Raw genomic sequence first — 25,327 nt, 5'->3', positions numbered from 1 at the left:
CTTCGTTCTGTGATCACGATTGAGCCTGCAGAAAGTTACTATATGTCTTAGCTGAAAAGAAAAAGTATCCCTGGTTCTATTTCCCATAGCTAAATATTTGGTTTTCTTTTTGTTTACCTGCGCGAGCCAGAGGTATTGACAAGTACTGTGGCAGACCCCGGAAGGATTCCTAGTAATAGGGATGTTAGTTTGATGCTGCCCTCTAACTGCACTGCCAGAATACTCGCCTAGTTTCCTTGATGGAGTAGGACTTGGGTGCCCACCATGACCATTTAACAGGCAACGTTCAAGGCGGCATCAAAAACTAACCTCTGCAAGTGGACCATATTAGGTGGAATCCTTCCGAGGTCTACCACAGTACTGCTCTTCATGTAGCAACATCGAGAGTCGACACCAGGGATTGACCGGGTTCAGATCATGCACGTGCAGAACATTGAAGATTCTGCATAGAGATGCACCCCATATTTCAGGGTTCAAACCTGGCAAATCAACCCTGAAAGTCACGACCCCTTCATCAACTCCAACCACGAGATTTTAGCGCACCTGTCAATATTACCCTTTGACATTTGAGTCTCGAGAACGAGAAACCACATTGGCACCATACCATGCCTTGAAAATTTAGGTAAAAATACTGGCCGGCTACATAATTTTCGCCGTTGGCAAGAATCCAACATGAACCTGAGCTCCCCCTCCCCTTCCCTCAATAAGGCCGGACGGAGCACGAGCTCCCGCACGTTCGTTCGAGGCTTAGATAGAACCCTGAAACCTTGAAACCTTGGAATACGTTTATACTTTCCAGATCTAGACTGGTCGAGCTCAACGGCCAACTTCAATCCGTCTTTAGTGCGGAGTACCTACCTAGTACTGTGCCTTGTAACGGCCTCATCGAGATCGTGTCTCTGGAAGGGGGGCTTAGCAAATACGGAGTAAGTACCTAACTCCATACATAGACTCTGGTCCGTGCCGCACGTTTCGGAGAATTACTCCGTGGTATTAGCGCCTAAAGATTTAGCTGAGGGGCGCGGGGGAGAAATACTAACTAGTTGTTTCACTTACAGACGTTACCGGCCTTCATTTGTAGACCTATATCAGTAAGAAGGCAAGCGCTCTGTACCTAGTATTTGACAAGAACAAGAATTACGAAAAACAACATTATTGATCGGATGGTCCGGTACGGTGGATACATAATATCTCTCAATCCCAGGCTCCCATCCAGGCGGCAACATCATTATTATTATTATTATCCCGTAGCAGGTAGGAGGATGGGGGGCGGCTGCTCTCTGCATACGGCCCGGATGATATGCAAGGGCCCAGATATTATGACAGGTCTTGGGTCGGGGCTACGAATGCACGTCAGGGCTTCCAGTTTCCGCTAACCTGGGCCTGGGCCATACCTAACTTAGCCCACCTGGGACCTGTCGGACTGGACCTCAGGTTCAAGTTGGATTGCAATTTTTGCAGCCCCGGATCTTGGTCGACTTCCATGGCGAATAATATCGCCTAGCCTTCTCAATACTCAACTCCAGGAGGTCCAGGGGTGGCGGAGAGAGAGGGGGAAAGGTGGTCAGGGCTTAATGAACCAGTCAGGTTGCAGGGAAACGTCTTAGCAGGCCTGCAGCAGAACGAGTCGGGCAGTGAGCGATGGCCAAGGGGGAGGCAGGGGTTGGATTATCGACGTACTGGACTGTACGATCCATGTCAAAAGACAAGGCATTGAAGGCCCCCGGTTGGGTTACCAACCGAGAAACCATGTCCCCCTTCTAACTACGGACAAGCGGTCGATTTTAAGAGCACGAAAAAAATATGACAGCTCACAAAATGTGTTCTCTCCGGGGTATGGTGGATATATGTGCCACAAGCTATGATTTCCCCAGCCGCCACACATGAAGCCCTCCAATAATAATAAGCGGGCACATTCATTCACCACAAGCGTCCGTTCAGACCGGGGTACGGTTTAAGGCTAACGCTCTGTTTCGTCCCTTTTCCACTACTGCGAACACATGGCATGGCATAGTAGCTCTCCATACTAGTGGGGATCAGAGCCTATGATGTCAACATCTGGTTTTCAGCGGCTGTATGCAGGGAAACGACTTCAGCCGACTCCATACTACCAACATCCGCGAAGTTGGAAATTTCATAGATGCCTCGTTAGGGCGCAGTGTATATCTTCAGATACTTTGTATTCTCGACAACGACCATCACGTCGGCCTTGGGGCTGAACTGATAGACGTCCTACAGTCATTACACACGGAACTTTAGAACGTCACCCAAGTGTTTCGGAAGATCTTGTGCCCGTTGCCACACTGTATTATTATTAGAGAGAGAGAGACGACTTACCATCATTAGACGCAGCGGAACTGTCAAATACTACCGTGCCGTACTAGCCTAGCAACCTCAGTGGCCGAACGGTGATGGCGTCCCAAGCTGCAAGTGTGCCCGCGCTTGATCTAGTGCCAGAACATGGGTCCGCTTTAGTTTCCATCAAAGCTCACTGAGCAGCCAGATTGGGCTTGAAAAGGGATCGCGGGGGCAATGGCGGATTTCATGTGCATCGTGGCTAGCGTTCTTCTTAATATGGGGAATTTAATCAAACAGAGAATATGACAGGCGCCATGGGGAAAGCAGTCCATAGTAGGAGAAGCTGATTGTGTTTGGGGCAAGTCCTGCGTACATACGGAGCAACTCTGTAGCAAAAGGTTAGATAGAGACGCATCTGCCGGTTAAAGATCACTGGATTAGTAAACTCGCGTGCCTCTGTCCCAGAACCAGACAGGAACCACATATGACGTATCTCCTGTAGACTGTTTACCAAGCTGTGAAGAGACAGGAAAAACTGTCAGAGAGGGGTGACTGCAAGGAAGGCTACTATCCGGCAGCACCCGTACGCAATTAGCCACAGCTCCCAAGTCCAAAAGCAGGCGATGTGAAAAGGGGCTTGAGCCGCTCCGCAAATTAAATCGGAACACCGTATTCCGCTATGGGTGACGGGATAAGCCAAGAAGAAAAATTCTGACCTGACATGCATACGCAGCGGGATGACATGGGCGGCGCAACGATGTGATAAATGAGGGTGGTGGCGAGAATAACGGCAATTGACTCTTTGCTTGGAGTCAAAATGGCACTGATAACAAGTCATTTTCGGAACCTTGCCGGATATGCTTCTGCGATATAACCCGATCGCATGCTGCCGTCTTTATCCGCGATGCATATGGGCAAGGATAGGGAAGGCAAAAAGTGAACTTGCGAGATGAAACCATACCTGCCATACTGACGATAATCTATCTGCCTAGGCCGTTTCTGTACTGTCCCATGCTTCCATGCTTCATTCACAGGTCGATACCCACCCATGGTTCCATGTGGAGTTGTAGGATTATCGATCGGGTGCTTGACTCGTATCTGTAAATAGAGCGACCGTTTGCTGGACGGGGCTATATCCATGGAAGCTCACTGACATTGTATGATGTGGACTCGGTACTGATGGTAGAACAGCTGCTGGAAACCCGTGGAAACACAGATTTCCTTTCCCGTGCAGCGTTCCCGTCTTCTTCAGTCGAGCTGCCCGGGTTCCTTGGCCAGCATCCGTCCGTCATGAAGTCGATGCCGGCAGGATATTCGAATCGTGTCCTCGCGGGCTGGCCATCTATCGCCAGATGCTTGTGAAAGTGGACACCAGGGAGCACGGCCATCTCCATCGGTCAGGCTAAGACCTCTTGAGGAGAAGGACGATGAAACTAGTGCTGCAGCCGAACGGCAAAAGGAAAGACGGCGGCGGCCCCAGAGGAAGCGCGAGCGCGAGCGTTCGAAGACCGCCGAAGCTAACTTGGGATCAGCAAGGACCCACGGGCGCGACAGGGTCGAGATGAGGCCGTGGAAATGGCAGAGAGCTTGAGAAGACGCCAGAAAAGTCGGGTCAGGCCGTAGACGGAGATGGTCATCTACGTAACCACTCCAGCGCGTGCTTGGCGCCAGCCGCCACCAGCACCAGCCTTCCACGCAGCAGCATGCCGTCCTGAGCAACCGGCCAAGAGACCAGTCCGTGTAGCTGTAGAGTCGAAAGAAGAGAAGAGTCAAGAGAGTCAGTCTGTCTAAAACCCAGGGGCCCATCGGGGACGCCCAACGGACCAGCGCCGGAACAGCCACCGACCAGGCCGTCGACGCAGGCGAGCCTTACCCACCGCTGCTGCAGCACTGTACCTCTCCCCCATCGCCTGACAACCGCTCCAAGGTTTCTCTTCTGCGCTCTTGGATCAACCACTTCTCCTCCCTCCCACCTGTCTGTTATTCTACCATCTCTACCCTCCTCGTCGACCCGTTCTCTCCTTTCTCCCTACCTTCCTTGCGCTCCTTGTATCGGGCGTCTGCTCTGCTTTTTTCTTTCGCCAGGCGCGGTGCCCCTCCAAGTGTTAGCGTCATATATTCCAAGACGACGCTCGTCGACCGCTCCGCGTCCATTCTGACTCTCCCCGTCGTATCCCATCTTCTGGACGCTCCGTCAGGGCTCAACTGTGTTGGTCCTGCGGCTATTCGCTCCCGATCCTTCTCCTGTCCGCGAATCCGACTTCGCAGAGCGACTCGTGGACCCGTGGACTTTTCGAGCACGGTCGATTCTCTCCCCGATACAATAGCAGGTCTATCTCCCTGAGACCATCTGCGGTTGCCGCTAGTTGGCACCTGCTTCTACACGGTTGCTCGCAGCATTTCAATGTCCACTGCGTGAGCTGCAGTTGGAGAGTAATGTCGGTCCTGTTGTGGACGTCTGCAGAGTTCCCATTTCCCTAACCCGGCGTGGGTTCCGGTCCCATTGGTGGGAATATAAGTCCAAAGAGGATGCAGAGAAAGAAAAATAGGGGGAATTCGTGAGATACTATAACAATATGAAGTCTTGGGAACGGCCGTCCCGAAGAGAGGAGCCGGAGAACCTGATGTCACTCAACGACCCGCGTTCGCAGGCGAGCACATCAGGTTTCGTCGGCCAGGCTGCCGATGGCATCTCTCAGAATGGCCTGGATGAAGCCGTGGATCCGTTAGAGCCATCAGACTCTACTGATGTCTCACAGTCCGCCGTTAAGCAGTCCAGCCCCAGGAGCAAGCCGCCTGGCTTGGACGCGCACGACAGCCAATCGTCCGTTAGCCATCCACACCACCACACCTATCACCTCCCATATCACTCTTCCAATCCATCTAGAGCGTCTTCTGCGAAGACGTCCTCGAGCTCATTACAGGCGTTGAATGAAGATACTGTCATTGATGCCCGCTCTGAACCTATCGTACGTAACCCTGCTGTACAGAGGGTAGCCCGGCAATCTGTACAGCTTCCCGAGCCTCCCGCATCCTCAACACAGTCCGCGAACACATCGAATGACCTTCCAGTCTATCCCGATCAGTCGTATGCTTCGTTGCAATCCCAGGTGCACCCGACATACCAGCCGCATCTGCGCTCTCGAAGCTCTTACCCATCTCATGCGGATCCGTCGTCGAGATGTCCTCAATATCGTGGGGGAGCTCGCACTGCGGGAAATACTCCTGTTTCCAGCCCTGGCCTGTTCTCGGTGAGAACTTCCAGGTCTACCCCTCCTATAGGGTCCGACGATGAGGGCCGTCTTGGCAGTCCCTATCTACACCCCACGCATCTTCAACCACCCAAAGAGTAAGTGTCGCATCAATCTACTGTCCGCCATATAATGGCCCATGTCCATTGCGAGATGCGCTGACACGGTCTTTCAGGACACATACGGTTGAGGTGGACCGCGACGCGCATACCGGCAATAAGCTCATCAATGAATATGAGATACTGGAAGAACTAGGGCGCGGCGAGCATGGAAAAGTTAAACTGGGGCGCCATGTGGTCACGAAGCAACAGGTTGCCATCAAGATTGTGCAGCGTTACTCCAAACGGCGTCGCTTGGGTAAGCTAGGCAACCCAGAAGATAAAGTTAAGAAAGAGGTTGCCATTCTCAAAAAGGCACGACACCCAAACGTCGTCAGTCTTTTGGAGGTTATCGACGACCCGAACCGCCAAAAGGTCTATATCGTTCTCGAATATGTTGAGAATGGTGAGATAGTCTGGCGGAAAAAGGGATTGAGAGAGATCGTGTACGTCGATAAGCGCAGGATTGAGCGGGAAAAGAGGGGAATTCCTGATTCTCCGTCTTTCATAGAAGAGAGCCAGCAATATGTCAGAACTGCCCAGATTCAGCGTCGCCAAAGAGAAAAAGCTCGGGAAAAGCGCCAGGCACAGGCGCGGGCCATGCAAGAACAGACCATCCCGGCTTGGAGCTTAGAACACGGAGGAATTTCAGACGATGAGGATGACCTCGGACCGGAGTTGTCGATTGCACGACATTCGAATTCAAGTCGCACTGTCGTGAACCAGGACAACTCCGATGTCCAGTCGTCCCCAAGTCACTCTTTCAGTTCAGCAGCATCTGACTTTGAACGTCGGATGCGGGAATCAAGCTTGGCCGCTATTGAAGGCAGCATGTACGGCCCTTATGCATCCGACTACCCTTATGAACGGCGCTTCAGCAGTGCCTCCAGCAATTTTGGCTACGCATCATCTGAACCAGAATGGCTTTCTGATGATGACGACATGTCTTATGTCCCTTGCCTGACTATTTCTGAAGCGCGTAACGCATTTAGAGATTCTGTTCTTGGGCTGGAATACCTTCACTATCAAGGAATCATCCACCGTGATATTAAGCCGGCGAATCTTCTGGTAACTGGCAATCATCGCGTGAAGATATCCGATTTTGGAGTGTCGTATCTCGGACGGCCGATCAGAGATGACGAAGAGGAGCAAGTGACGGAAACCGATGCCGCTGAACTTGATGACGCACGAGAGCTGTCGAAAACTGTTGGCACTCCGGCTTTTTACGCGCCAGAGCTATGCTACACGGGTGACTTCCTGAATTGCCCTGAGAAAGCCCCAAAAATAACCGGCGCTATTGATGTCTGGTCTCTTGGTGTGACGCTCTACGGAATGATATTTGGACGACTGCCATTCGTGTCTGACGACGAGTTCAGTATGTTCCAGACTATAGTGAAGAATGAAGTCTTTATTCCCCGGAAGCGTCTAAAGCCTGTTGAAGACGACGCTTCGTCCACTCGTTCTCATCGTGTTATGAACAGCAACAAACGGTTGGATGACGAACTTGTCTACGAAGATATTGATGACGAACTTTATGATCTTCTACGACGGTTATTGACGAAGGATCCTAGCAAGCGCATCACTCTCAAGGAGATCAAGCATCACCCCTGGGTCCTCCGTGGCCTACCGAACCCCAAAGCATGGATTGAAGAGACCGACCCAGGCTACCAGAGCAAGGGCAAGAAGATTGAGGTTTCGAATGAAGAGGTCACCAGTGCCGTCAGCAAGGTGCCCTTTATCCAACGTGTCCGATCAAATGTGGCTAAGTGGTCTGGTTATATCGTTGGGAGATCTAGAGAAGGTCGCAAACGCGCACCTAGTAATGCTGCATCTGTTGACACGGCAAACTCGGCTTCAACGTCGAGCGGTACCTCCCTTTGGAGAGATTTCCGGGAAGGCCGTCGAGGTAGTTTACGGGGGGATGAAGATATCCACCGATCATCCAGAGTCGGCCGGGAAGGCGAGCACCCCCTCTCTCAAAGCGTCACCGCGAGTCCGGAACCTCGAGAGAATCGCGGTTCATATTTCAACAACCAAGACCCGCGGTTGGAGTCGACTCCCTCATCCGCCCGGACTCCCCGCCCTGACCCACCGCAACGTGCCATTTCCTCTCTATCCAGCGCGGATTCTACAAAAACGGTAAGACCATCTAATCCAGAAACTACCCCTTCGGCACAGCAACGTGCAGCCACACCGACGCTTGTCGAAGTCCTCGGTGCATCTAGCATCGGAGGTATCTTTAGCGGGGCTGGTCGTCGGCTGGCTAGAGGCCTCCAAAGTGGCGAGTGGCGCAGTAGTGAAAGGTCGCAATCCACAGACAGAGCGTCTGTGGAGGGAGACGGACGTTCTGAGCCCAGCCTTGCGTTGAGTGTAACTTCTGCCACAGGCGAAATGCAGTCTCCTGGTCTCTGGCGGCCGGAGGCACAATCTCCAGCACAGTCTGAGAGACTTGGCTACTCAAATTCACCTGGACCAGGACATCGCCGTCAAAGATCTTCCCAACTCACATGCGAATCAACTGCCGAATCCTTCAAACTCGCAAGAGAGGCATTGCTGCGTCAAAAGAAGCAAGAAGAGGAACCTGATGCTGATGATTACCTCACGACGTCCAGGGCAGGAAGCGAGACATTCTCAAACGGCTATCCCCTAGAGCATGATGGACAGTATCACAATGGCGGCCTTACTACATCACCTCCTTCTGCGGCCACTATCTCATCTTCTTCTGCAGATGATTTCACCAGCGGAATGTCTCAGAGTGCCTCCCACCCTAGCATCCCATCAGTCGTCTCGGGCGCTTCTTCTCTTTCCGGCGATGGCTTCTATGCCTATTTCAAGGATCGAGAAAAGGAGATTGAACCGTCTGCTCAAGTACCTCCCATGCTTCGGACTGGAGATACGGTCAAAGTTGCAAGCCAGCGCCCACATGAAGATGATGAGGCAAGGTATTACTGCGACGATGAAGAAGAGGATGATTCTGATGACGAGGGACTCGTCATCGGCAAGAAACCAGCTCCCTGCAGTGATGGAAGAAAAGCGAAAATGTAAGATGCCTTGCCTTGGACATATACACCTTAATCAGGCGTTATGCAGGCGCATGGCATGCCCGGTCATTCCGTGCAACGCCTCGACATCTCTGCCGTGGGTCATAAGCTGAGCAGTGTGGACAGCTAATGTCCATTTTCTTCATTTGCGGGCATAGAAACTCCCGCGACAACAACAGGTGCTATAGTACCGCCGTTGGTTGTTGTGGAAGATCTCCTGATAGTGTGTGGTTATTGCAACCACACATCTATGGCTATCTTCGTGAGGCAGACAAACAGTCTTCTATATTGCTGCGCTGGAGGCCCGCACTATTGCGTGCATTTACAGGTTGAAAGCGTCCAGTTCTCTGTTGAATTACTACATGCAGTTGGCAGGCATTTGATTCACATAGTTGGGCATCCATCCATTCATACTTCAGGGAGGCAGGTCTTGCTTTTTCCTTCTGGGTTCTGATTTGTCCTGATGTGTACATCGGTTTACCACCTACTGTTGTGCTCTCATGCGTCGGGAGGTCGCACGATTTCGCCGATGTTTTGCAGATTCTTTGACTTACACATTTCAGGCGCTACGTTCATGGGACCCTCAAGAGCATTTAGATTTTACAGGGCTATATTTTGTTTCGCTTGTGTATATACTTTTTCATTCGTCATGCGTCTGTGCCCTTTGCTTCTGTTCAACTGTTGAGGCGTTGGATATTGTTTTTTTCTGTTTGTTTATGCTTCAGGAGCAGGTGGTTTTTTCTACTTTTCACTCAAGATCTGATCATTTCGCACCTTTTTTTCTCTTGTCATTGATTGTGGTGGTGATTGTTCCCATCCGCCATGTTTGAAAACCTACATATATGTAATTCGATCTAGGCTTCGATCGGGTTGGGTTTGGATCAATTGGGCATCTTGTTCACCGTAAGATCTATGCATGTGCATGGTTCTGGCTTGCACTTTTGAGATGATGATGGATTATGAATGGGATCAAGGGACACTTAGCTTCAACTGCAGACATTGGGAAATTACATGTGGAATGGAGAGGTGAGGAAAAATAAGTTATCTTACTACCTTTTGCCTTCAACAATTGCAAAAGTGGCTTCTCTCTTAATTTGTTTTCCTTGTGATCGTAGATGTCTTACGACCCGTACTAGAAATGCAGCCTCGAATGGATCTCAACTCTACTGAATTGATATCCATCTGTATAACCGTAGGGTCCAAAATTTGCCGGCTTTTGTCATTTGTTCCTCCACCAATACGAAGCCGAGGTCTGGACTAGCTCTGCAACTTATGGATAGAACCGCGCATACGAAATGCGGGGTCCCCGTCAATATGCTATTGACAATGTAGGCATCATGGAGTTCATCAGCACACCGCGTAGTACGGCTACGATGAGATGAGATGCAGGCGACTTAGTCAATCCCTAACCTGAAAGGAATAGTACTTGCTTGTTTCAAGGATTCTGTTCTACTGTTCCCATCAAGTGTGTCGTCTTTTGCCAATCGACAACTTTTCGCTTTTTCGCCTTTTCGCAGGCTCCTGATAGTACTAATACATAGAAGTTCCAAAATTACCTCTATCTACAATGCTCCTTGCCACGACCTTCACCTACTTCTTACTCTCCCCCCTCACAGCTGCCAGGCTCCTCTACCGCGGTGCAGACATCTCCTCTCTTCTCGTTGTTGAGGACGCAGGCGTGTCGTACAAGAGCCTCCACGGCCAAGTACAGCCATTCGAAACGATCCTCGCTGAAAATGGTATCAATTCCATCCGGCAGCGACTGTGGGTGGATCCGGAAGATGGGATCTATGGACTGGAGTACAACCTGGCGCTAGCGACGAGGGTGGTTAAGGCGGGGATGAGCGTGTATCTGGATATGCATTTTAGTGATACGTGGGCGGATCCGGGGCATCAGGTAGGTAGTCTAATGCGTATTTCTATAGAATACCTTGAAGGATGAACTGACGCAGATGGATGTAACGTACATAGATAACCCCAACAGCCTGGTCAACAACCGACATCGACACCCTAACAAGGCAACTATACAACTACACCCTGACTGTATGCAACGCCTTCGCTGCGCACCAGATCCCGCTCGAGATCATCTCTATCGGGAACGAAATCCGCAACGGCCTTCTCTGGCCGTTAGGTTCGACGGACAATTACGACCATATCTCCCATCTCCTCCACTCCGCCGCCCGGGGAGTAAAGGATTCCGCTTTCTTCTATCTCACATCTCTAAAGAAGCCACAGATCATGATCCATCTCGACAATGGCTGGGACTGGGCCGCGCAGTCACACTTCTATCACTCCGTCCTCTTCGCCACCACCAAAGCCCAAGGCCAAGGCTCAGGCTCCCTGGTGGACTCGGACTTCGACCTGATGGGAGTATCATTCTACCCCTTCTACGGGCCCAACGCAACCCTCTCCGCGCTTCGAGCGACTCTGTCCAAGATGGTCACGACGTATAAGAAGCCCGTCGTGGTCGTCGAGACGGATTGGCCCGTGTCGTGCCCTGAGCCGGAGGATCTGTTCCCAAAGGATCTTGAATCCATTCCTTTATCGGTAGACGGGCAGGTGAGGTTTCTGAGGGATGTCAAGGATGTTGTTGCTAACTTGGAGAAAGAAGGAGAGGAGGGAATGGGGTTGGGGATTTATTACTGGGAGCCCGGGTGGGTTGGGAATGCGGCGCTGGGGTCGAGCTGTGAGGATACTTTGATGGTGGAGTCTGATGGGCGGGTTCGGGGGAGTGTGCGAGTTTTTGATCAGATGTAGAGCTGCAATGAGGTTTTGTGCTTAAGTTGTTCCGGTCAGTAGTGGATATGATATTTTTCGACTCGCTTCTTTCTACCCTGGGATCTCGGGACTCGAATTACCGCTGTCCAAAGGCCGGGGGGGGAAAAGATAGTAAGACAGAAGGGGCAGCGATGAAGGTGGTAGATTATGTGGGTACCATCAAATCCCTGCCTGGTGAGGTGAAGTGCTCGTTTCCATAACCCGATCTTGGTGATGTTTGCTGTTCTTACGACAGGGATAGTCGCAGGCATTGTCTGTTTTGCCAATTCCCCTTTGTCCCGACCGAGTTTTCCTTCCACCTGGATGTCTGTCCATCTTACCAAGTCTCTATATCTGTTATCCTGACAATGGATCCCAGAAAGGAGCAAGAATATTCGCTCCTCCCGGTTGATGATAACCCACCATCCCACCACCATTCTGAAGACTCCTTGGTCGATGGTACAGCACGCCAATATGCAACATTATCGAAAAGGACGGCAGTCTTGGGCGCGAGTCTTTTGGCTTTCTCTGTGATGCTCAACGCGATACTTGTGATTCTGTATTTTGGGGCGAAAGACTATACGTTCTACAATGCACCTTCGAAATATGGTTTGGATTTTTTTTAACAGACCCCTCCTGCTTTCTGAAATTAACATGATCCTTTCATAGCTGGCCTGTTCTATGACAACCCCACCGTCTTCAACTGGACTTCTGAATACGGTCCTTCCTCTACAAACCAGAAACGGCAGGATGAGTTATGGGAAGCGTATCCTATTAGTCCCGGCATGATTGCCCTTCCCGACGAGTTTACGCGCTCTAAAAATTTGCGAACATCCCAAAGATTTCCATGGGACAAGAGTCGGGGTATTTATCTGATCAATGGCTACCACAAGTTGCACTGCTTGGTAAGAAGCTCAATCCTAAGAATGGGGAGGGAATTGCCTTTCTTCTTCTAATAATGAGCCCTACTGACACGATTATGGGTCACACAGAAGAAGATCCGGCGCTGGATCATGGCGACAGAACGAGGCTCCAACCGAATCGATGAACTCGAGCACATCCAGCACTGTCTCGACTCCCTGCGCCAGGACATCCTGTGCGAAGCCGATGATACGCCGCTTTACACCACGCCTGGCCCTGACAAGAATGTCGGCATGGATGAGGTACGGCAATGCCGCAGCTGGAGCAAGCTGGAAGCGTGGGCCAGGTCGCGATCAGCCTGCTTCGGCTACGTCAACGAGACCGGTGACGAAAGTGGCGGGATTCAGTACTATAAATATTGTCCACGGGGCTCACCTTTTGCGCCTACTATGCGAAAGTACTTTGGATATGATGATGATTATTTCGAAGAACCCGTCGAGCAGGTGCCACCTTATTGAGATAAATATTTTGCGGGTACGTTACCCTAGGTAGTTGATGGATCCTTCGTTCAAAAGCTAGTCAACACCATTTATTTAGTCAGTCCTTTTCTGTTGGGAATATGGGAGAAGGTTTCAGTTTACTCTTGGGCCTGTAATATGGTGGATTAGGCAGTAGCAAGATTAAGTATATTGCACAAGCATACTTGGTTTTTTCGAATTCATTGTTTTCTATGGCATTATTGTTAAAGTTCAGCTTTGTCTCTGGTTTCGATTAGGTACTACAAGTTTAAACCCATCTTTTTCTCCTGCAGGCATACATAAAAGACGGAATAGCACGCTAATTCTAGCTTATTCTATCCGAACCTCGATACTGAACATAATGGAGCACAACTATTATTGGGAAATTCGCCAATGATGATAATATTTTGTTCAGTAATGACAGACTCCAGTACAAACTTCTCTTGCGAGACACAGCACCATTCAATAGGCCATTCAACCTTTGGCTAATACAATCTGGAAACAGTAATCCAAACGGCTAGTAATAAAGGAATGTGGTCTTTCTGGACCCTAATAATCCTCTTGGTCCCGTCTCAGGGCGCTCGTCGATTGTGGGGTCTAACTGTGCTCGTATAAAAAGTTGATTTTGGTAGTAGACATGCTGCGACCTCGTCATCGATGCGGATTAAGTAAGGTTGTTGTATGATTTATGAGGAGATGTGTTGAAGGAGTCTACTTCCCTCTGCAAGACATATCCGAGGGCTTCTAGAAGACTTCGCCTGGACTGAGTTCGCTCTCGGTGTTGCTCGGGACATCGTGTTGTTGAACGTCTCTTGCGGCGACATTAGGTATACCGGCAGCGATGGCGTAGACGCTACTGACCAGCCCGAGTACGATGTAACTTAGGAGGCGCATGGTGGGTGTCTTTTGGTAATAATTTGATTTGGATTTGGAGATTGTTGGCTCGAAATAAAGAAGTGGTTTTGAAAAAAGGCGGATGCTTTGGCTTAGACCGAGTGTCCAACTGGAAAGGAGTAGGATCACAGACAGACCTAGTACCAACTACAGAGTTATCCAAGAGCATCCTCTAAATAGGTTCATATAAAAGCCACCAGACAGTCCAGTTCTCGCTATTGGACTGCTTTTCGTAATATCGCAATCCCCGATGTTTGCTACCGTCTACCTGTTATCATGCATGTACTGTACTACACTAGGTACGCTTTTGGAACTACTAGGTACTACGTAGGTAGTTAGCAATCATACCAATTTTGACTACTCCATAATCTGCCTTCTCATTTGACTGTCGAAGAACGGGTTTTGGGGGCCAAGGACCAGCATTGTCTGTGGCCACACGTCGCTTACGCTGGTGCATCGACTTGAAGGCAGTAGTTAACCATTCTGTGTAACAGACTTGGGTTCCCTTGCTTTCTATACCAAGCACGAAATGGCGGTCAAGTAGAAGCAACTGTCGCACTCAAGCGAAGCCTCCTGCTTTTTCGGCCTTGATAATGTCGTAATGCCTGAGGATATGTAGACAAGAAAGGCTACATTACTCGAATATGCTAAGTAGTTTGAATTTGGAACAATTAAGGCTCAAAAGGTGCTTATCAACTTTACTGATACTTGCCTACTCCACTTAAGCTTGTACTGTAGGGTTGACAAGGAGCCCAAAGAACATTGGAACTCGGCTATCTAGGATGGGCTGGGAACAGCTGTGGGCCCGAAGCAGCAGTATCGGCGGCTGCCAGCATACTGTAAGAACTTTGCATAGAAAGACTCAAAAAAAGTTTGCAGCTGAGGGGATACAAGTATAGAGCCGTTCAACAAAGGTCTTGTCCCGGATGCCCTTTATTTTGGTCACTCTTTGATGTTGCTCTTCTGGTGTCTTGACGCTACTATACAAGATAGAGTCTACGACTTGTGATGGACTTCTTTTCAAGCAGCACTGCATACTTAATTGTTTAGTGCTGTTCAAATGCAAGCCCCCATGTTCACGCATCCATGTGGCAGTCTATAAATGGCTGGCTGTAGTCTACACAGCATTGCAGGGCCAAAGAGTGGCAGATGGTTAGCCCCAGACCTATGCGTCGTCACTTTATAGACCATCTCTTTGTCTGCTCAGCGATTGACAGGGAGGTTACACAATTTTTTAACGACCGCTGAGCCTCCTGACGTTGCAATTCCTTCTGCATACAATAGGGGGCCTAAACTGTTCGACAATATTCCCCACACGTATTTCTTCTATTACTCCTTAAGCTTTGGTAAAAGCCCTTGTCAGGCTTGCACCGAAGGCCATATTCTGGCTCCAGTGATACAGACAAGTTATTGTATGTCTATAAATGGGAGAAACGCCGATTTCAGCCTGCAAGAACAATAATCTCCCCCTTCTGTCTAGCAGAACTTGCAATGGCGGCAGTCACCGTAGAAACCGCCTCCGCAGAGCGTCAACTTGCTCGTATCAAGTACGTCGAACCCGATGTCACAGCGGACCCTTGGAAATGCGATTTTTATGCCCTCCCACCACCAAAGTCCATCGTCCAGGCGGAGGTAGTCTTGCACGACCTCCGTCCAGAGATCTTCACCGAGTCCTCGCCGTATAAGCTTGAGACCCATGCCTTTACCGCCGTCAAGCACAAGTCCGCCCTTCTGGCTCCCCAATACACAGTTGACAGCTTCATGGACGCTACGCTCTTCAGAAGTATCTACCTGCCGGAAGTCTACGACATCGTGAAGGCAGCAACCGGTGCACGCAAGGTCTTCGCACTGAACTGTGCGGTGCGCAGTGGTCCTGCCATCTCAAACCCGGTTCAGAAAGACTCCAACGGGTGCGGCTATGGGGTCAAGCTCGATATAAGCGACATCGACTTCACCAGGCCCTCGCATCCACATGAGGATCAGCAGGTCGGCCCTGCACGCGACATGCACATTGATTACTCCCCCGATGGCGCGGGGAAGATGATCCGCTATCACCGGAACGAGCTCGCCGAGGAAGCAAAGGACATTATCGCTGCCGAGGATGCTGCGGTGACACCAAACGAAGAGCCAACGGAGGCACGTCGCTACGCTATGTATAGCGTATGGCGTCCGCTGAAGACGGTGAGACGCGACCCGATTGCGGTGTTGCATCCAGCGTCATACGATGCGGACAAGGAACTCGTTGAGTACGTCAACAAGCAACCGGGCCAAAATGGACCCTATATCTGCGGAATCCATATGTTGAAAGGCGATAACGCGGACTCACATAGATGGTGCTGGATCAGTGAGCAAAAGAATGACGAGGTCCTTTTGATTCAGTTCTTTGACAGTCATGCAAGCAAGGAAGGGAGACCTGTTGGAACGCCTCATGGTAGCCCTGACCTCTTGGGTGTAGAGCATGAAGAATGGAGACAGAGTGTTGAAGTTCGGGTGGTTGCATTTTGGTGACAAAATCAACTATAAATAGGTTTACCGTCTCTGGATACCTAAAATAACTAGTATTGATAGCACTTTTTGAGCAAACATAGCTCAACTTTCAGCCCAGAGCTCAGTGGTTCATTACCGCTCATTTTCTGTGTCCTGAGTTCCCGACAGAACTGGAGAACAAGCGGCTAAAGACCAAGGATGCCCTCGTACAACCATGCAGCATGGAGTTTAAAAGCTGCAAGCTGGCTGACAGACGCAGGGTTATAGGCGAGGGCACCCAGCTGAACCACCCCAGGAGGCGAGTTGACACCATAACTCTGCCACATATGGTCCTGCGGCTTTTGTTGATTGCTCAAAAGCAAGTCACAAGCTTACTCAGATCCCTTTTCAGTCCTCATGCAGCCTGCAATGCGAAATCCCGACTCCTACCCTCATCCCCCACCTTTTCTCCAGCTGAAGTTCCAGAAATGGGTAGTATAATTCCGAAACGTATTCCCTGGTTTGTATTACAATCCAAACTGCTGTGAAGTCTCAGATTTTTCTTTTGGGATTGTTGGTATCGCTGGCTTCTCCTCAGGGAGGTGTCAGCTCATGAGGGCCTTCGTAGGCTTCCACCATTAATAATGTCCGTAAGTCCTCCTCGGCCTTACACTTTACACAGCAATCGTTCTCTTAACAGGCTATTTTGTGACAATGAGCCTAGTTAACGAAACAAGTGCACTTGCCATTGGAATACTCTTCATTGTTCTCGGTATCTTGGCGGTATCGGCTCGTTTCAGCATCAGATGGAGCAGGGAACAAAATATCGGTATTGACGACTGGCTATGTCTTCCAGCTTTGGTCAGATTGATCAAACCCTTTTTGGCAAGGAGTGTCTGATACTGACTTTCTGTAGGCGTCTGTAATCGGCTGCTGTGTCGTGATGATTATAGGTACCTAGTTATTTCCCGCCCCTTCCCAGGCACCATGTCTAAGGATATGGACCTTAGGGGCTGCAACACACACTATAAGAGGTCCTTCGCTTCAAGACCCAGGTCCAGCATTTATAACAGATAAAAGCCCTGATCAGACCAGGTTAGAGAAGGTATCTCAAGTATCCCGGCTTCTTCAGCGATATATCCTTGCTTGGCCCCTTTGCTTATGCTCCACTTCAGTTGGAAATTTCTCTCTTTCTCATACAAGTCTTGGGGCTTGCATGTATCAAGCTCTCAATCCTGTTCTTCTATCGACGTCTCTTCGTGGGGCAGGCCTTCAATATTGTAAGTTGGGTACTCATCGGAGTCGTAGTGGCATGGGGGTTTGCCTTTATCGTGGCCCAGTTCGCGGCATGCGGCACCAACTTTGATGCATATTTTGGATCGCTTGCGGATCTTAAGGAGAACTGCAGCCATACCTTTCCGTTCTACATCACCCTCACTGTCACGGATGTCACGGTCGATCTTATGATATTGATAATGCCTATACCTCACGTAAGATATTCCTCAGGTTTTACAATTTGCCATGCCTGGTGGACTGCAACTGACATATTCCAAGATTTGGGCATTGCAAATGTCATTGCAACGGAAGCTCGCTGTACTAGCCGTTCTGTTAGTAGGATCGCTGTTAGTATACAAATTTTCTCTATACCAGATGTGCTTTCTATACTGACATGACGGTTAGAGCCATCGCTTGCGGTATCACTCGGATGGTCTACTATATTCTGTCTTTAGCTCCAGGATGTAAGCTGCACTATCTATCGCTTGTGGGCTAGATCGGGCATCAAACTGACCCGATTAAAAAGTAACCACATCTGGAAAAATTGCGGAATACAACAGCACCGATACCATGGGTTCGTTCTGTCATCCTTCGCACCCTTGTCAGAGAATACTAAGCTGAACTGATCGCAGGAGTCGTGAGTTGCCTGATGTTCTGGACTGTTCTTGAGGTTGGCGTCGCGATGGTTGCGGCCTGCCTTCCGCTCATGCGCCCTCTCTTCCGAGGCTGGTCCCTCAAGAGTATCTTTCACAGAATCCATTCAGTCATCAGCTTGCGGTCCATGTGCGGTTCTACCAGGTTCACCTATAATAACAGAAAGATGCCCGATGACTCCGAATCCCAGACTGCGATAACGGGAATCCCAGCGGATACGATAAACCGTGGTTGGAACAGTCAACAGCACAGCGTCTGTTTCCAGGCCTATATTATGGGCAAAGTGAGTGGGCGGAAAGGAGCTTCCTCCGTGGAACATGCAGACGGCAAAATACGAAGAGAGATAGAGATCAAACAGACCTTGGAAGATGTCAGCGGAACCTCCGCGAAATGACAAGATTGGCGGTTCCTAGAGGGCTCTCAATACCTAATATTGTTTGAAATACTATTGGCTGCAAGGTATGTTTAGCTGAGGGCACATTCTATTATACCGCAGTACATACCTAGCCTAGTATAAACATTAAGCATTATTACATAACGAGACATGACGGACGGACGGACATCATCATCATCATCGTCAGTCTCACTAGGTATCTGGTATATAGAGATAAGATGGATTAGAATCATCGATCGAGCTATATTGTTCCCGGCCCCGTGAATGTCTATAAACCACATAGACCCATGCAACTATGTATCATAGTGATTCATAGTGACATATGAATTATGCTTTTATTTATTTATTTAGTCAGAGTCCTATTAGACAGCTTATTTATTAAGAATTAATATTTGTTTTTCCAATTCATGTTCTTAAACTACCTACCGTAGGTGTCGGAAATACGTTGACTTAGTAGGTATATGATAACTTTTTTTTCGAAAGTGATAATAATTATAATAGGTTTCATAACGATCATGCGGGAGAGACCTTTTCTAATCTAGTCTAGCGCCATGAATGCCATGCATATATGTATGTGTGTCTAGCTAGTACAGTACATTATATTGTAGATCATTATCATATCAAACGCGTCCCCCTACTCCTTCAATTTTACTTGCTCCATCCATCCATAGAACGTCTTCTATGCGTGAAGAACATAGGCATAAAGAGAGAGAGAAAATTTGATTTTGCTTTGTTTGCGCACTGTCCTTCCGCGGTGTGTGCTCTCCCATCGATCGAGATCGGAAAGACTCGAGTATATCTCAACCAGATGCAAATCCCATGCCGTCTCATGGATAAGTTTTTCTTGCGTAGTCTCCGGTCTGCGTTGTGCCTGCCTTGAGGAAACTGTCCGGCGTTGCCTTGCGCTATTTTCTTTCCCACCCTTCGGCATTTCATTCCACAGCATATCCCATTCCTGCATCTTTCTTTCTCAAGATAGGTAGGTAGGTAAAACCACCTACTCCTCCTTCTTCTGCTCCTCCCCCGCGCCCTGCCCCTCCGCCTTCAACGCCGCCATCCGCAACTGATTCCGCTTCCCCAGCACGCGCAGCGTATTCCGCCTCTCGATCTCCGTCATGTGCTCCCAGTTCGCGATGCGGCTGAGCGTGCCGTCCTGGTTGACGACCAGCGGTCCCAGGTGGTCGAGCTTGATGGAGCCCCCGCCGCCGCTGACGTCGAGCTGCTGAGTCTCGTCGGTTGGCGGGGCGGGGAGGGGGAGGGTCGATGAGGTCTGTGAGGGCTGGGTGGCTTGGGGTTCTTGCTGTTCTTGGGCGTAGTGCTGGGGGTGTTCTTCGCTGGGTTTGGTGGCTTGGGTTTCGTTGGTGGCGGTTGTGGTGGTGGTTTGTTGTTGGGCTTTGGAGTCGGAGGAGGTGGACATGGTGAGGTACTGCTGAATAATAGGAGCACGACGAAGTAGTTGGTCGTTGGTGGTGTTGAGGGTGCTTCTTCTGGTCGCGCGAGTAAAGGTGATGAATGGACGTGCTGCTGCGCGATGTAGGTTGCGGTACATATACATCCTCTGTACCAAGGTCAGTGAGGAAGAGGGGAAAGGTAGATTGTTTCCTACCGCTTGGGTCTGCAGGCTAGAATAATAATAATATGTCGAAAGGCAAGGAAGGCGGAGCTGCGGAGTAGAAATGACGCCAAGCGCGGAGAGTGTTCTAGAAGATCGATGGACCGCCAACATCAAGCTTGGATCGACAGCTACGAATGCTGCATATGCGGTCGCTGCTTTGACAGTTTTGATAAGATTATTATTGTGACCAGCTGTTTCTTCGATATATTTTATTGGCGGAGGAGTTTTAGAACGAGTGGTTGACGTTATCGACTTGCATACCCTTCTGGAAGGCTCCCGCATATAGTAAGTTAGGTACCTAAAGCCCTAGGTAGCCATAGAGCATTAACATGTGGCATTGTGCTTGTTCTGGTCAAGTCAGAGGTATATTTCAGGAGCACTGCGAAAGTAACATTGCACCCTTTAAAAGGAGCCTTCTTTCAAGGCGAACATCTAGTGTTTGCTACAGGAGGGCACGCAGGTACATGTTCAGGGCGTACCGACTCGAGATGCAGTATGGCGTCATAGCTTTCTTGAGCCTAAGGTAGACACTCACACTCTAGAATCACCCGCAAGGTAGTAGTATAGAATGAACCCGGGCGCAATCAATATAGCAGCCAAGCCCGAATTATGCGCTCTGGGTTCGGTCACTACTATATTTGTATGCAAGCGTAGGTGTCGTCGCATTGGTCTAGTTGGTGATCAAACATGCAAGATACGGGCACAGCTAGGTAGTATGACGTGGCTCCGTCCTCGTTAAGTTTGCTGCAAAGAATAGGAAACTCTCTACTACCGAAACCACCAATTGACCTAATAATATGCAGCGGATAAGCATTCGACTCTTGACGCGCTGGAGCTCCGAGTATAACCTACCGATCCGGTAAAACCAGTTCCCACACCCTTGACGCTGTGCCACCAGCCTTTCGGAATGAACAGCCCATCGCCAGCCTCCAGATGCGCCTCGTACCCTTCCTGATAACCATCGCTCGAGGCAGAATCAACAGCACTCGCCTCGTCATCACCCCAGACCGCCTTTTCCAGCAGCATCCTCTCCTTTCCCTGCATCATCTCGTCGCCCCGGAACACGGCTGCATCATGGCTCGCAGCCTGCCCGAGCTCCTGCCTGACGCGCGCGAACACGCCCATCCCGACATCTGGCGCGTGCAGTCTGACCCGTTTCTCACCAGCCAGCTGGACGAAGAGATTCGGGTTCGGATCGCGGTGCAGAGGAGTGTAGGTGGGCGGGATCCCGATCCAGACATTGGTATCGTAGATATCGCCCCTGCCCGCCTTCGAGACCAGAGATGGGGTGGGTAAATCATCGCGGAGAGCCTGCGGTAGGTCGAGGAGCTTGCATTGCGCGAGGTAGAGGCGCGAAGACTGTGTCTGTGTCTGTGTCGAGCGCGTCCATTCAAGGAAGAGGCTCAGGGGTGCATGGAACCGCTGGAAACTCGCATCGCTGCTCTCCGCGGGGTTCGAGCCCGGCGACAACTGCGTGAGTTCCAGCGGCACAAAGGCATCTCCGAACCGCCCGAGATATTCGTAATTCAGCCGAGACCCATTATTATTATGATTGGCGTTGGGGGAAGCCGAGGTTCTCGCAAACCAGCGATCGCACGCAGGTAGATCACGGAAATAACCGCGCGGTAGAATGACAGGCAGCTCCGGCTTGAAGTACCGCTCACGGAAGCGGTCTATATTGGCATCGTGGAGGCTGTCGAGAGGTGAGTATCGCGGTGTTGCGGAGAGGATCGAATTGCCTCGCAGGGTGCCAGGGACATGATGAGGCCGGCCGTAACGACAGACGGGCCTCGACCCGGTGACTAATTTCCACCTCACAGGATTATCGCGAGGCCGTATCCATTGCTGGAGCCTCATCCAGCCTCTTCTCGTCGTGAGTGTCTGTCCGAGCAGAACAAGATCCAGAGCAAAAGGGTCTATGGTCGGCTGGTTGTTTCCGATAGTCTGGGGAGCCGCCGTAGCTTCGGATGGGCCGCGTCCGGGCGCTTAACGAGAGAACATGGGACTCGGAGACAAACAATGCTCCGAGCACGATGTTCGGGGAATACCACCATTCTATGCTATTTCAAATTATAATTTAACTCTACCTAATGTAGCGCCCCGCACATAAACCTAAAAGACATTACATATTTCAACTTCAGTGGTTTTGCTGGATGTAATCCCCTCTGACAGGATACCTCTACCGGCACAGATGTCTTGCTTTCCAGGCCGCTAGGCATGGTCATCAACACTCAATTGAGATCGGGGGCACTTGGTGTAAATAGACGGCTCTTTATACAGAGATTCCTTCAAAGAAGATAAAACTCAGGAGCTGAAACGTCTATCAACTTTACCTAGCCTCACTTGCATGTGCTATCTGCTTTTTCCGGTCTCCCGCGAAATAATGCCGAACTGAGCAAACTTGGCAGATCGTGCCAGTCGCATACGATACGTCCAAATTCTAGACAACGCAGCATCCTGTGCGACCGCAATTCACCCGACTGGGCTCATCTCCCCGCTCGAGATGTTCAACTAGCGCAATGATTGACGAATGAACAAAGAGGTCTGAGAGTCGGATAGAATATTCCCCGCTTTTGTTTGGCCCCCAAGTACTTAATTCTTGTGATCCCATAGATTTTTTTTTGATAAACCTCATTTTCTTTTCTATACCTCTGTTTTCTGGATGATCTGTTTTCCATGGTCTCTCTTTCAGCTTCACTTCCTTCTCGAAATATCAACTACTTAGCTTCTAACATGGCCAAATCGGTAGCATCGATTCATAGCCGCAATGGATACGAGGGTTCTTACGCATACTACCCCGTCGTTGTGATCGGTGCGGGTGTCTCGGGTATTGCTATGGGATGCAGGCTGAAACAAGTCTTGGGATTTGACCAATTCCGTATCTTCGAGCGGCAGTCGGGCATAGGAGGCACTTGGTGGATCAGCACTTATCCCGGTGTTGCATGTGACGTGTATGTCTCCTTGGATAGTCTGCCTGAGATGTGTTACTTACGTCTTTCTGACTTTCATAGGCCGTCGCTCTTTTACTCTTTTTCCTTCGCACACAAGAAGGATTGGAGCACCTTGCTCGCCCCGAGGCTCGAGTTTGTTCAGTATCTAACTGACGTCTGTGAGAAGTTCAAGATCGTTGACAAGATCCAGCTCAACACAGATGTCAGGCAGGTCCGATGGCTCGAGGGCGAGGAGGAATGGGAGATCTCCCTGGCGTATCTTGCCCCTGGCACAGGTGACCTGTCGGAGAGGGAGCGCCAGGCCAAGGTTGCTGCAGAGGGTGAGCACAGCGTCTATCTGACAACTGAAATAGTGAGAGCAAAGATCGTTGTCAGTGCAGTGGGCGGCCTAGTGGAACCTAATGCCTTGCCGAAGGATATCCCAGGATTCGACACCTTCGAGGGTGATATCATCCACACTGCTAGATGGAAAAAAGATGTGGATTTGAAAGGAAAAGACGTGATTGTCATCGGTACCGGTTGTAGTGCAGCCCAGGTAGTCCCTGAGCTCATCAAGCCCAGTATCAATGTCAAATCAGTCACACAGTTGATGCGTACTCCTCCATGGGTTGCGCCTAGTTTCGTCCCTCCAGACAGTCTAGCAAGGTGGGAGAAATACTCTCCAACGCTGCTGCGGAACATTCCCAGCCTGGCACGCTTTATCCGAAGCTTGATATTCTGTTTAATGGAACTCGACTACTTTCGCCTCATTAAAAATAGCGAGTTTGCGCGGAAAAGACGGACCTTGGTGCAAGAGCGGTTCATGCGCTATATGCGAGAGGTAGTCCCGGAGAAGTACCATGAAATTCTGACACCAAACTACAGCGTTGGTTGCAAACGGCGGGTTATAGATCCGGGATGGTTTCGAAGCCTCCAGGAGCCCAACGTTGAGCTGACAACTCTGCCTCTCAAGAGTGTGCAGCCAAGGGGTGTCACCCTTGGCCCGGGAAGGAATTACCCTCCCATGAGCCAGACAGATAGCAAAGTCTCAACGGATGAGGTGCAGCTGCCGGCGGACGCTATCATCCTGGCGAACGGGTACCAGACCAATACGTGGTTGCATCCTCTTCGCGTCAAGGGAAGAGAGGGGAAAGACTTGCAGGAACTCTGGGATGAACGTGGCGGCCCTCAAGCCTATTTGGGTACTGCCATGGACAAATTCCCAAACTTCTTCATCATCTTCGGACCGAACACCGCCACCGGACACAGCAGTGTCATCCTGGCGACGGAAAACATGGTCAATTACTCACTCAAATTCATCGAACCGATCCTGAAAGGCGAGGTCAGCACTTACGAGATCAAGGAGGAAGCGGAGAGAAATTGGACCAACACCGTCCAAGCCACTCTCAAGGAGACTGTCTTCAAGGCCGGTGGCTGTGTGAGCTGGTACAACTCTGAGGAAGGCTGGAATAGCACAATCTATCCGTAAGTTATTAAGAATTCACAGACAAAACGAAGGATAATTACTGACAGGGCTATAGATTCTCGCAGATTGACTTTGCCTTGCGGTGCATGTTCCCTGTGTGGAGCCATTGGAGCGTCAAGTACACGCAAAAGGGGATCTGGAAGCAGCGCGTGCGGTTTGTGCGCAACCGTCTCTTGCTGCTTGCGGCCGTGATCGCCGTCTTCTGGTTAAGGCGGCCGGAAAGTCTGCCGGGTTTGGTAGGCGTGTTTCTCGCGGCCGTCAAGTCGGTGGTGGCTGCTGCTCAGCGTTCTCTTCATCGGTTTCGTGACCTCTTGCAGCCGATGTCATGAATATTTCTGCTGACGCGAGACGTGCAAGCGACCTACGGAACCTCAGGGGATGCTGTGGCTTAAGTGCTTCTCGTGTTAGTGTATGAATGTTTGTATGTATATATAGCTACATCTGTGGCGGTGGACAGTGTTGATATCGCGGAGAGCTCTCTAGTCTTTGGCTATTTTAATTCTGAACTTTAACTTAGATCCAATTTGAAGTTGTTTCATCCAAGCCTGTTCAATCGACCCGTATATCCGAGTAAGCTGGAGATGCAGGGCGTGTGCCCGTTTTGCCTGTATCTGAGCAGCACAACGCATAGGGGCGAATATTAATGCCGTTGAGCCCAATGGCGGGAGTTGGAGAATGACGGAAGCCGTTGGATCTGGGGAAGGAAACCCCGCAGTTTCGCATCGTTCCGCTCTGGCCTCGTCGCCCGGACCAGAACGCTCCCAGGAGAGACCGCCTTTTGCACTTCGA

General features: G+C 50.2%; 10 protein-coding genes across 10 annotated transcripts; 6 read left to right on the top strand and 4 right to left on the bottom strand.

The window, feature by feature from the left end:
• Positions 1-3,546: 3,546 nt before the first annotated feature.
• Positions 3,547-4,104, bottom strand: VTN00DRAFT_1295 (uncharacterized protein; the record flags this gene model as incomplete). Its single annotated transcript, XM_069427386.1, has 1 exon — positions 3,547-4,104. One exon carries the CDS (start codon positions 4,102-4,104, stop codon positions 3,547-3,549), a length of 558 nt encoding a protein of 185 aa, XP_069291997.1.
• Positions 4,105-4,874: 770 nt separating this feature from the next.
• VTN00DRAFT_1294 (uncharacterized protein) lies at positions 4,875-8,692 on the top strand (the record flags this gene model as incomplete). Its single annotated transcript, XM_069427385.1, has 2 exons — positions 4,875-5,647; positions 5,725-8,692. The coding sequence occupies 2 exons, from the start codon at positions 4,875-4,877 to the stop codon at positions 8,690-8,692; spliced, it is 3,741 nt and encodes a 1,246-aa protein (XP_069291996.1).
• A 39-nt stretch (positions 8,693-8,731) lies between these two features.
• VTN00DRAFT_1293 (uncharacterized protein) lies at positions 8,732-9,142 on the top strand (the record flags this gene model as incomplete). The annotated part of the gene is made up of 2 exons (XM_069427384.1): positions 8,732-8,804; positions 8,868-9,142. The coding sequence occupies 2 exons, from the start codon at positions 8,732-8,734 to the stop codon at positions 9,140-9,142; spliced, it is 348 nt and encodes a 115-aa protein (XP_069291995.1).
• A 46-nt stretch (positions 9,143-9,188) lies between these two features.
• Positions 9,189-9,518, top strand: VTN00DRAFT_1292 (uncharacterized protein; the record flags this gene model as incomplete). The annotated part of the gene is made up of 1 exon (XM_069427383.1): positions 9,189-9,518. One exon carries the CDS (start codon positions 9,189-9,191, stop codon positions 9,516-9,518), a length of 330 nt encoding a protein of 109 aa, XP_069291994.1.
• Positions 9,519-10,255: 737 nt separating this feature from the next.
• On the top strand, positions 10,256-12,824 carry VTN00DRAFT_1291 (uncharacterized protein; the record flags this gene model as incomplete). The annotated part of the gene is made up of 5 exons (XM_069427382.1): positions 10,256-10,585; positions 10,660-11,405; positions 11,825-12,054; positions 12,115-12,350; positions 12,438-12,824. 5 exons carry the CDS (start codon positions 10,256-10,258, stop codon positions 12,822-12,824), a joined length of 1,929 nt encoding a protein of 642 aa, XP_069291993.1.
• Positions 12,825-15,209: 2,385 nt separating this feature from the next.
• On the top strand, positions 15,210-18,507 carry VTN00DRAFT_1290 (uncharacterized protein; the record flags this gene model as incomplete). The annotated part of the gene is made up of 8 exons (XM_069427381.1): positions 15,210-16,202; positions 16,319-16,704; positions 16,783-16,808; positions 17,493-17,674; positions 17,739-17,791; positions 17,865-17,923; positions 17,986-18,033; positions 18,092-18,507. 8 exons carry the CDS (start codon positions 15,210-15,212, stop codon positions 18,505-18,507), a joined length of 2,163 nt encoding a protein of 720 aa, XP_069291992.1.
• Positions 18,508-19,186: 679 nt separating this feature from the next.
• On the bottom strand, positions 19,187-19,468 carry VTN00DRAFT_1289 (uncharacterized protein; the record flags this gene model as incomplete). Its single annotated transcript, XM_069427379.1, has 1 exon — positions 19,187-19,468. One exon carries the CDS (start codon positions 19,466-19,468, stop codon positions 19,187-19,189), a length of 282 nt encoding a protein of 93 aa, XP_069291991.1.
• Positions 19,469-19,504: 36 nt separating this feature from the next.
• Positions 19,505-20,233, bottom strand: VTN00DRAFT_1288 (uncharacterized protein; the record flags this gene model as incomplete). Its single annotated transcript, XM_069427378.1, has 2 exons — positions 19,505-20,065; positions 20,114-20,233. 2 exons carry the CDS (start codon positions 20,231-20,233, stop codon positions 19,505-19,507), a joined length of 681 nt encoding a protein of 226 aa, XP_069291990.1.
• A 657-nt stretch (positions 20,234-20,890) lies between these two features.
• On the bottom strand, positions 20,891-21,979 carry VTN00DRAFT_1287 (uncharacterized protein; the record flags this gene model as incomplete). Its single annotated transcript, XM_069427377.1, has 2 exons — positions 20,891-20,911; positions 20,975-21,979. 2 exons carry the CDS (start codon positions 21,977-21,979, stop codon positions 20,891-20,893), a joined length of 1,026 nt encoding a protein of 341 aa, XP_069291989.1.
• Positions 21,980-22,855: 876 nt separating this feature from the next.
• Positions 22,856-24,867, top strand: VTN00DRAFT_1286 (uncharacterized protein; the record flags this gene model as incomplete). Its single annotated transcript, XM_069427376.1, has 3 exons — positions 22,856-23,073; positions 23,134-24,537; positions 24,594-24,867. The coding sequence occupies 3 exons, from the start codon at positions 22,856-22,858 to the stop codon at positions 24,865-24,867; spliced, it is 1,896 nt and encodes a 631-aa protein (XP_069291988.1).
• Between the last annotated feature and the right edge of the window lie 460 nt (positions 24,868-25,327).

The sequence above is a fragment of the Thermoascus crustaceus genome (genome assembly GCF_041956765.1).
Source record: "Thermoascus crustaceus strain CBS 181.67 unplaced genomic scaffold VTN00scaffold_1, whole genome shotgun sequence".
In the NCBI taxonomy this organism is placed as follows: domain Eukaryota; kingdom Fungi; phylum Ascomycota; class Eurotiomycetes; order Eurotiales; family Thermoascaceae; genus Thermoascus; species Thermoascus crustaceus.
Note: the sequence above shows the minus strand (reverse complement) of the source record. Positions and strands in the feature narration are given on the sequence as shown.